We start from the raw sequence: 10,200 nt of genomic DNA, 5'->3' as shown, positions 1-10,200 counted from the left end.
GTAACTGCAGAAAAGCAAATCTGGCAGCTCCTATTGCTGAGCCTGACTAGGATCCTAATGATGGAGATATGCAACCACACCTGCAGCATTGTAGGAAGTGTACCTTAGCGGGTCTTTGAAAGGGAGTACCTAGGCAAAGGAGCTTAAACAAAATTCAGGAGATACACCAAAAATCCAGTGAGGATCCATCCATGTTTTTTAGAAAGAATTTATCAAGCTTACAGACACTGAGGCAGAACCCAAGGGCCCCAGAAATAAGAGAATGCTAGATATGACATTTGTTGGGCAAAGCACCCCAGATATAAGAAGAAAACTACTGAAGTTAGATGGTACATTGGAATGAACCCTTCTTAATTGGTAGATGTTGCTTTTAAAGTGTTCAACAATAGGGCACAACAGCAGAAGCAAGAGAATGCAGGATGGAACGCTACTTTTTTGACAGCAGCATTGGATTCCTGGAAGGCCAGTAACCCAAAGAGAGGTGAGCCACCATCAGGGAAGAAACAGTGCACTTACTGTAAGGAGGAATAACATTGGGGAAAAGATTGCACCAGGCTAATAAGCAGGAAAACAATAAAAGAAATTGTGGGCTGATGGCATCGGTTTTATACAGCAAGCAACTTACAACTTACTATATGGAGCTTGTGTGTGCTCAGTTGCTCAGTCGTGTCCGACTCTTCGCGACCCCATGGACTGTAGCCTGCCAGGCTCCTATGTCCATGGGATTTTCCAGGCAAGAATACTGGAGTGGGATGCCATTTCCTTTTCCAGGATAGCTTCTCGACCCAGGGATCGAACCCGCGACTCTTAGGTCTGTGGTCATTAGCAGGTGGGTTCTTTACCACTAGTGCCACCTGAGAAGCCCTTTCCCAAATGTGGATTCTTTCCTCCAACTGCCAAGCGCAGGGGCAGCTGGTAATACTTCAGGGAATTTTGAAGGTAAGATCCTCAGGAAGAGTGGTTCAGGAAGCTGCTAGGGCTTAATCTAAAAATTCCCAAACTGGAGCCAGCTGACAACAACAAAGGTTCCTGACTGGCACTGCCAAAATTTACCAAGACCAGGTTTACTCTGTTTGCTGCTGCTGCTGCTGCTGCTGCTAAGTCGCTTCAGTCGTGTCCGACTCTCTACGACCTCATAGATGGCAGCCCACCAGGCTCCCCCGTCCCTGGGATTCTCCAGGCAAGAACACTGGAGTGGCTGTTTGCTGCACAACAGGCCAATAAGTCAGGAGATGAGTTGTTCAGGCAAAGAATAATGAATTTAATTGGGAAGCTAGCAGACCAAGATGATGACAGACTAGTGTCTCAAAAGACCATCTTCCCTCAGTCCTAATTCAGGTTCCATTTATACAGAGGATGAGGGGAGAGAGAGAGACCTATGGTAACAGCCACATGCCTGTCCGGCCCCTATTACATTAATATATATCGCTTTAAATTCTGTATATGCAGTACTTTAAGGCAACATTTTTTTAAAGGTTAAATCTAGAAGAAAACCTGCGAGAAAAAACTCCGTTGCTATGGCAACACCCCACAGCGCAACTTCTTTCCTCTTTGCGGGTTCTACTCTCAAACCTCTGGGCCGCAGGCAAGATGTCCAGCCCTCCCCTTCCTGTTTTTCAGTAGGTGCCAAAGCAGAAAGCAAGGCCCTAGTCAAGGCCCCGCCTCTCCAGTGTGACGGGCAGGCTTTCCGACCCTCAAAATGCTGCCCCCTCCCATCCCCCGTGAGGGCGGTGCCGGGACGTGAAGCGCGTCTGTCGAGGCTCCGCCCCTTGCGGCAGAGCGTGTGGCGTCACTTCCGCTCTCTCGTCCCTCCGGTCGCGGGCGCGAGCTGTGAGGGGGTAACGTGTGTGCCTAACTCCTCGGAACCATGGTGAGTCTCGCCCCATAGTCCCTGCCCGAGACCTCCCGTCCCCCGCCGCCCTCTGCTGTCCTCCGCCGTCCGCTGCCCCATCTGTATCCCAGCATCGCTGTGCCTGTACCCCGGGTCCGCTGCACATGGCGCAGGCCGCGGCGTGTGGTCTGCGCCGGGCCCGCGGGTGAGGCCCTCCCTGTGAGCCAGAAGGAAGGGTGGGCCTGAAGGCTGGCATTTGTTCTGACTCGGTCTCTGGATAGGCCCAGAACCTCGAAACCTAGGACTAACCCTGAGCTAAGAAATTTCTAGTGCACCGGGCGGGTCATCGCGCTGGGCCCCTCCCTCCCTCTCAGGGCGGAGCCTGGAGCGGCCAGAAGGTGGTGATGGAAGCCAGGCTGTCGCGTTCCCTCCCCCTCCTGGCGGCATCCTTATTTTTAGTTTAAAATCATTTTTGCGGTCTTTGGTCCTGCCATACTTAGAGTCCGTGTCTTCAGTGTAGAATTTTTTTCGCGGAGCGCTTAAGATATCCAAAAAAGGAATGTCACCTAAGTCGCTCCCTTCGCTTTAAATAAATGACTGCCTAATCATGGAGTGCTTCATTTGTTTAAAAAGGAACATTTCTTCTTTAAATTCATGTTCTTTTAGGTATCTACTTCTAAGTCTAGTGAAACTCATCTAAGTATGTATGTTAAAGAATACTGGTATTCAGACTGATTCTTGGTTTTCAATTTTAGGCGTCCCTTTCCCTTGCACCTGTTAATATCTTCAAGGCTGGAGCTGATGAAGAGAGAGCAGAGACAGCTCGCCTGGTAAGCCTTTTCCTCGTTCTTACAAAGATAGAAGAGTGCTTTTTTGTTTGTTTTACGATTTTAAGAATGAAGTTTATTTTGGTCATCTCTGATTTTTATTCCAGTCTTCTTTTATTGGTGCCATTGCTATTGGAGACTTGGTAAAGAGCACGTTGGGACCCAAGGGCATGGTAAGAAAAACAGGGAATTTTAGTATTTTACTGTCGTTATAGAGCCCTTGGGAATACAAAAACTTGTGGGTGCTTTTTCATATTTAAAACTTAACTGTTAATTATAAAAATTCAGACATAGGTACATTCTCCTTACTGAAAATCAAGACCGTACCCCTAGGACTAAGGTCTCCTTCTGATCACTATCCCCAATACCACTCCCTTCCCCAGTGATAACCACTTATATCCTTTGGATATAAATCTAACGGCTGTCTTTATGTGGATGTACAGGTATCTTATGAATTATAAGACATTTGTTTATATATTCTTTTCATGACGATGTTTTGTCTCGTCAAAGATAGGATTGATGTGTACTTTTTCTGTAGCTTCTGTTTTTTTAGTTTTTTTTTTCAGTATAACTACATATACTCCCTCTGCTCTGTCAAATACTCTTCTGCATCTTGCTTATTTTATCATTTGTATTTATTATTGTATTGTGAGGTACACTTAGTTTTTCTCTTACAGTATTCAAACAGCCTTGTTAATGTCTCGCTCTTCTAGTGTCTCTAGGACTGGAGAAGGGTAGGACATCAAGGTTTGCTTTGGGAGCGGGTATATACAGTGAAACAGTTTGGAGTCTGCCATATAACCCTTCAGAGTATTTACACATTAGCAATCTGAGATTACTGATTAATCCATGCATCATTCCAGATGTACTTCTGTCTTAACCTGAAGCAAATATGTTCCTTTCAGGACAAAATATTGTTAAGCAGTGGACGAGATGCATCTCTTATGGTAACCAATGATGGTGCAACTATTTTAAAAAACATTGGTGTGGACAACCCAGCTGCTAAAGTTCTAGTTGGTGAGTCTTAGGACGGCATTTGTTAGCATTTGGAAACAGTTTTTAAACAGACTGTGTTGACTGACTGTCCTTTTGATTAATCGATGTCTACTTTTTTTTACTGATAATTATCATTATTAAAATACAAACTCCTAGATGTGGTACATATACATGATGGAATATTACTCAACCATAAAAAAGAATGAAATAATGCCATTTGCAGCAACATGGATGAACCTAGAGCTTATCAAACTATGTGAAGTAGGTTAGAGAAGGACAAATACCATATGATATCATTTATTTGTGGATTATGACAGAAATGAACATATTTATGAAATAAGAACAGACTTAGATACACAGACAAACTTGTGGTTGCCAGGAGAGAAGGGAGAGGTGAAAGAAGGAAGGATTGGGAGTTTGAGATTAGCAGATGCAAACTATATTGTATATAGAATGGATAAACAACAAAGCCCTAATATATAGCCCAGGGAACTGTATTCAGTATCCTGTGATAAGCTGTAACTGAAAATAATATGAAAAAGAATATGTGTACAACTGAATCACTTTGTTGTATAATAAAAATTAACATTTCAAGTCAACTATACTTGAGCAAAATTTTTTAAATAGAGTCTTGGAGTGTGATGTACTTACTGATGGTGAAACTACTGTATTTCAGACTGAAGAGTTCCAAAGAATTTGTTAGGTGAGGACACCTAGATAAGTAAGATTTAGACTGGTAGTGGGTATGTTTGGAGAATTAGATGAGGTATCAAGAAGTATTAATAATTTCAAAAGCAGAATCACATATAAGTGAGTTATTAACTAGCTTTTTCCTGGTAGATATGTCAAGGGTTCAAGATGATGAAGTTGGTGATGGCACTACATCTGTTACTGTTCTCGCAGCAGAATTGCTAAGGGTAAGAATATCTGAGTAACTTCATCTCGCTGGATATTTTTTCCTACTCTGGTATTGAGTGTCATAAGTAATCAGATTCTTTCTTATTACAAATTTGCTATTGATGTGTGTTTCCACTATTTATTAATAGGAAGCAGAATCCTTAATTGCAAAAAAGATTCATCCACAGACCATTATTGCGGGTTGGAGAAAAGCCACAAAGGCAGCAAGACAGGCTCTATTGAATTCTGCAGTCGACCATGGGTTGGTATACCACAGTACTACTGTATTAAACATTTAATATTCTTTTCAAAATATACTTAGTTCAGGAAGTCTAGAGAGCAGTGGAAAGCACACATGGACATGGTTCTGTTACCTCATCCTGCCTCAACAGCAACCAGAAAAACCCCACATTACCTGCCAGAGGTAGTCCCTAAGTTAAAATTTGGGATTCTGGCTTTTTGCATATATAATCACAATAAAGTAGTATTATATAGAAGATTTTTTAGCCTCTTTAACCTAGTTGAATAGCAAGCACAATTTTTAGGTGTTGGTGTGCTTTATTAATTTTAGTAGAGGTATATGCATTTGATTATGTTACTGCTGTAATTTACTTATCTGTAATTGGAGATTTTGAGTTTTGACAATTTTTTATTTTATAATGTTGTGACAAAGTCGTTACTTAAAAAAGTAGTATAATTTCTGGGTCCTTTGTTTACCTTACAAGTAGTTCTCTAGAAAAAGATCGTTAATTTACACATCCACTGGCTGTGTAACTGTCTCTTTCCCCGTGTTCTTGAAATTTTTGTTTGCTTGTGTCTCTGCTTTGGTAGCTTGCCAGCTTGGTGGGGAAAATAGTATTAGTTTGTTTGTATTTCTTGATTACTGATAAGGTTTAATTTTTTTCTATGACTAAAGAACCCTGACTGGTTGAGGTAACAGTATCTATTGGCAAACACTATTTGGATAAGTTTTGGGAACGTAAAGCAAAGTTGATAACTTTGGAGAAGCATTTTAAGACCTGGCGTGAATTTTTTTGCTTGGTTTTTTTTTGGTTTGTATTTTAGTTCCGATGAAGTTAAGTTCCGTCAAGATTTAATGAACATTGCAGGAACAACACTATCCTCAAAACTTCTTACTCATCATAAAGACCACTTTACTAAGTTAGCTGTGGAAGCTGTTCTCAGACTAAAAGGCTCTGGTAACCTGGAGGCAATTCATGTCATCAAAAAGCTAGGAGGAAGTCTGGCAGATTCCTATTTAGATGAAGGTATGTATATATTGTATATGGGAAAAGACGTGTTGACTAGATGTTGAAAGCTAAATACTGAGTGAATCCTTATTTATTTAGTCAGGACTAGTGACACTTTACAAAGCGAGAAAACTTGACTTTAAGGGAACAAATCATGTTGCAATGATTTTTGTCATCTTAATCCACTTGTTATATTGACAGTGTACTTGACCTACTCATACTATCCCAGCATTTCTTTGATAACCTCTAGGTTTTAGTTTATACTATGAAGTAAGTTACAGTTTCTAATAAAGAGACTTAGTTTTCCTCTACTTAAAGTCAGCTATTGTCAAATGGTATTTTTTCTGGGATTGAAAGTGTTCTCTAGGAAGGGTCTGGGTAGGTCATGTTGGTTGACAGATGTTGAAGACACAGTTTCTGGTGTTCTTGAGGAGTGATAAATGTCTTAGTATTTTTATGCTATGTCCTTAATAATAGTATGTTTTGTTCTTATAGTATGTTCACAGTACATTTACTTCACAAAGGGACCTGTAGACAGTGTAGGCATTCTATAGAGAAGGGGGGAAAAAAGGAATAAATTATGTTTTATAGTTTCTGCTTTACTAGTCAGTGATTTGGAGTCGGGGTTAGTTGCAGAAATTCATGTTGTCTCTCTTTCACAGGTGTAACAATTCTGAAAATACTCTAGGTTGAATTTATAGGCAAGGGCTGTATAGCATTTCTAATAGAGTTTGGTGGTAGAGAAAGAATTAAGGCAAGAATAGTGACCATTGAATGTCTGCTCTGTGCCAGGCATTCTACTGGAATTGTACTCAAAATCTCATTTCTTTATCATGATGTTGATCCATTGAATGAGAATTAAGTTCAGCTGAATAGAGCAGAAAACCCAAGGTGTGATAAATGAGTTAAAAGATAAAACATGTATCTAAAGGAAGCAGTTAAACACAAGTATTTTCAATTCGTATGAATACAGTTAACACAGTATTCAATTCGTATGATCATTTTGGGCCCCTTGGCTACTAATGACATCTCTGCTACTGTTGATATTCCTGTTTATAGATGAGTAGTTAGGGTTGGAAATTTGGTCCAAGCTTGTATACATAGCCCATAAGCAGCATGAGCATGAGGGGGACAGGTTTGTCTGACTGCTCTCCATGGTGTTTCATGTTAATCACAGCCTCAGTTTTTTAAAAAGTTCAGTAGTCTCTATCTGAATCTTAAGAGCTTGTTTTGTGTTGGTTTTAAGCTAATGAAAGTGGATTAATAAGTTTGCATTGCAACTCACACACCTGCAAACATAATATGTATCTGAGATAAAAGATTGAAAAATAACTTTTTTTTAATTAGCTCATTTTTATTGAAGTATATAAGTTGTACAAAAAAATGGTCTCTTTACTTTTCATATTTCTACTGTGCCTCATATTTTCTTTTTTGCATGTTATTTTTTAAATAATCTGCTAAGTTAATTTTTATGGTCACTGGTGTGGAATGCAATTTAGGTTCTAGGAGCTTGATGAATTAGACTAGAAATGGCATTCTTTGAAAGAGTAATTTGATAAAGCATATTACTTTAAAAGATTCATTGATACAGCCTTGAAGTATTTAATAAAATTCTGTTTTAACAGGCTTTCTGTTGGATAAAAAAATTGGTGTAAATCAACCAAAACGAATTGAAAATGCTAAAATTCTTATTGCAAATACTGGTATGGATACAGACAAAATTAAGGTATATTAACTACATTTCCTGGATTTCTGATTGTTAGCTGCTGTAAACTTGGGTTGGGAATCAGTTGTACTTGATATATATATATATATGTGTGTGTGTGTGTGTGTGTGTGTGAATATATATGAGTGTATTGTATGTGTGCGTTCACAGTGCACACAGTTTTGTTGTATTTACATTAAAAAGTTTTAAGTATGCTGTGAAACTTAAGGAAAGTGATGCTATTTTTTATGCTTTCCTTTGTTTTAGATATTTGGTTCCCGGGTGAGAGTTGATTCTACAGCAAAGGTTGCTGAAATAGAACACGCAGAAAAGGAAAAAATGAAGGAGAAAGTTGAACGTATTCTTAAGCATGGGATAAATTGCTTTATTAACAGGTCTGTTTGTATTTGCTAACAATATAATGATCCAAGAAAGGGCCTTGTTTTTCTGGAATGATTTAGAAAAATTCTTATAGAATTTAGTTGTTTATTATTTAGGAAGTGGTTTTTTCCCCAAAATATAAGTAAGATTGTACAGCAAGGCAGTTGCCTTACTAAATCATTTAATATGCTTTATGAAACCTTTTCTCTATCAATGATAGCAGTTTTCTGATTTGCATTTCTTTGATTGCTGGCAAGGTAAAAATGTTTTCATGTTTTTCTTAATCTGATGTATTTTATCTTGTGAAGTAACAATTTTGAACAATGTTTTTTCATATTTTTATTTATAGGCAACTAATTTATAATTATCCTGAACAACTCTTTGGTGCTGCTGGTGTTATGGCTATTGAGCATGCAGATTTTGTAGGCGTGGAACGCCTCGCTCTTGTCACAGGTATGGAAAAAAGACATTAACTTCTAACAAATAATCACTCTTGGATTTATTGAGAATTAGTGTATGTAACTCATTTCTAAAAGTAAAAAGAAAGTACTTCGTACCTGAAAAGGGTACCTTAAAGTGCCCTTATGGTCCCTAGAATCTAAACAGCTATTCACAATCTTTGATATCTTTAGTCACATTCATTTTTAACATATCAAATGCCAGCTTCACTGTAGGTTTAGATTTATTTTTGCTGTGTTGTTTTAAAGGTACTATATCTTTTTCTCACAAACACTCAGGACCGCTATTCTAAACATAGTCTAGATAAACTGAAGCTTAAAAAAAGGAGTCTTGAGTTTTAGTTTATTCATTTAATTCTAGTGCTAAGTGAGTAGTATTCACTTTGTGCCTGGTGTGGTACTCCCTGTTCACTCTATGTGCCTGGTGAATAGTACTCTATTGAACATTTAACCATATGCCAGACAGTGGGTCAAATACTTAAACATTGTTTTTGTTAACTTTTTTAAATTTATGAAAGTAATAAATGTTGAATAAGTGTGAAACAGTCCAGGAGTGTATGATGAAAAGTTGGTTTACTCCAGTATTGTTCAATACAGGTATGGGTTTTATAGTCACAGTGTAGACTAAAAAGTTCATTTACAGATATATCTACATCAAAATGACATACAGTGCAGTTACTCACTTTTTTAGTGGTGGTAACTGCTAAGTAGCCCTTGAAAACTAAGTATAACAACATTTATCCTGTTTCAAGAGCTTGACAATGTATAGGTTGGAAAGTTGGTTTGTGATCTGGCAGTGAGAATTCCACGAATGGGGTTTAGATGTAAAGCCACAAGGAACACCACATTCAGTTTGGAACTGCTATTTGTATTAGACGAAATTATACTAAGTAGATGGTAGGATTGGACTTACTTCAAAATAACGTCTTAAGCCATTTTCAATAATTTGAGAAGCATAGTCTTCTGACCTAAAAAGAGACGTTTTACTTGGAGGTGGGTTTACTTCCTTTAGAAGTTATTGCATATTTGATACTTAGGTGATAAATCTTATGATGTTCATTTTATTTAATTACTTCCTTAATGCAGCAAAATTAAAGATATAAGAAATGTGAATGATAGCACATTCATGGTATAAGTTATTATCACAAGGACTTGATAATGTGAAATTGCCACATACATTCAGAAGATTTACTGCTTCAAGCACACCAGCTGTTTGGCTGTGAATTAGACTCCATGGTGGCTCCCATCCTTAGTAAACTCATCTGTTGTCAAGATGTGTGAAATTGGGTCTTGCAAATGGACTTTAAATATTTTGTAAGCAGGTGTACATGAGTGAGTGAGTGTAGGATCAGTGAAAATTCTCATAAGCCAAATTGGTCTCAGTTGGGGCATATGATATCCCAAACATCTATTGTGTCTCACGTTCCAGAACTGTCTCTGGAATTTGCCAACCAAAAATAAGAGCTTCAGCTATACAAGTGAGTATAAATTAGTAGAGTTGGGAAGACCAGAGTCCTTTTTATAAAGTTAATTGTACAGTAGAAATAAAGCATGAATTATTTAGCCAATTTATCGGTAAGGTGTAGGAAAAGGGGTTGGGTTGATGATTGAGGGTATCTTATTAAGAGAGAGAGTAAAGAGCTAGAGAAAAGGGTTTTGTTTGATTTATTTATTTTATTGGCTACCTCACGCAGCAAGTGAAATCTTAGTTCCCAGACCGTGAATCGAACCCATGCCCCGTCAAGTGGAAGCAGAGTCTTCATTACTGGATCACCAGGGAAGTCTGAGAAAAGGATTTTAAAATGGAAGCCTAACTTTGTCTTAATTAAGAACCAGGAAAGGAAATGTTTATAGC

The 10,200-nt window shown here is 38.4% G+C and overlaps 1 protein-coding gene across 1 annotated transcript in view; it reads left to right on the top strand.

The window, feature by feature from the left end:
* Positions 1-1,762: 1,762 nt before the first annotated feature.
* Positions 1,763-10,200, top strand: part of CCT2 (chaperonin containing TCP1, subunit 2 (beta)) — a 15,906-nt gene continuing 7,468 nt past the window's right edge. The window contains exons 1-10 of the mRNA XM_010841538.1: positions 1,763-1,870; positions 2,587-2,661; positions 2,766-2,831; positions 3,564-3,675; positions 4,495-4,571; positions 4,701-4,813; positions 5,617-5,819; positions 7,427-7,527; positions 7,774-7,901; positions 8,237-8,340. Coding sequence (XP_010839840.1) covers positions 1,868-1,870; positions 2,587-2,661; positions 2,766-2,831; positions 3,564-3,675; positions 4,495-4,571; positions 4,701-4,813; positions 5,617-5,819; positions 7,427-7,527; positions 7,774-7,901; positions 8,237-8,340 — 982 coding nt within the window. The 5' untranslated portion in view covers positions 1,763-1,867. The remainder of the gene's footprint in view (positions 1,871-2,586; positions 2,662-2,765; positions 2,832-3,563; positions 3,676-4,494; positions 4,572-4,700; positions 4,814-5,616; positions 5,820-7,426; positions 7,528-7,773; positions 7,902-8,236; positions 8,341-10,200) is intronic.

Source organism: Bison bison, unplaced genomic scaffold (genome assembly GCF_000754665.1).
Source record: "Bison bison bison isolate TAMUID 2011002044 unplaced genomic scaffold, Bison_UMD1.0 scf7180017864163, whole genome shotgun sequence".
In the NCBI taxonomy this organism is placed as follows: Eukaryota; Metazoa; Chordata; class Mammalia; order Artiodactyla; family Bovidae; genus Bison; species Bison bison.
The sequence above is the reverse complement of the archived record's forward strand: the minus strand, read 5'-3'. Positions and strand labels throughout refer to the sequence as shown.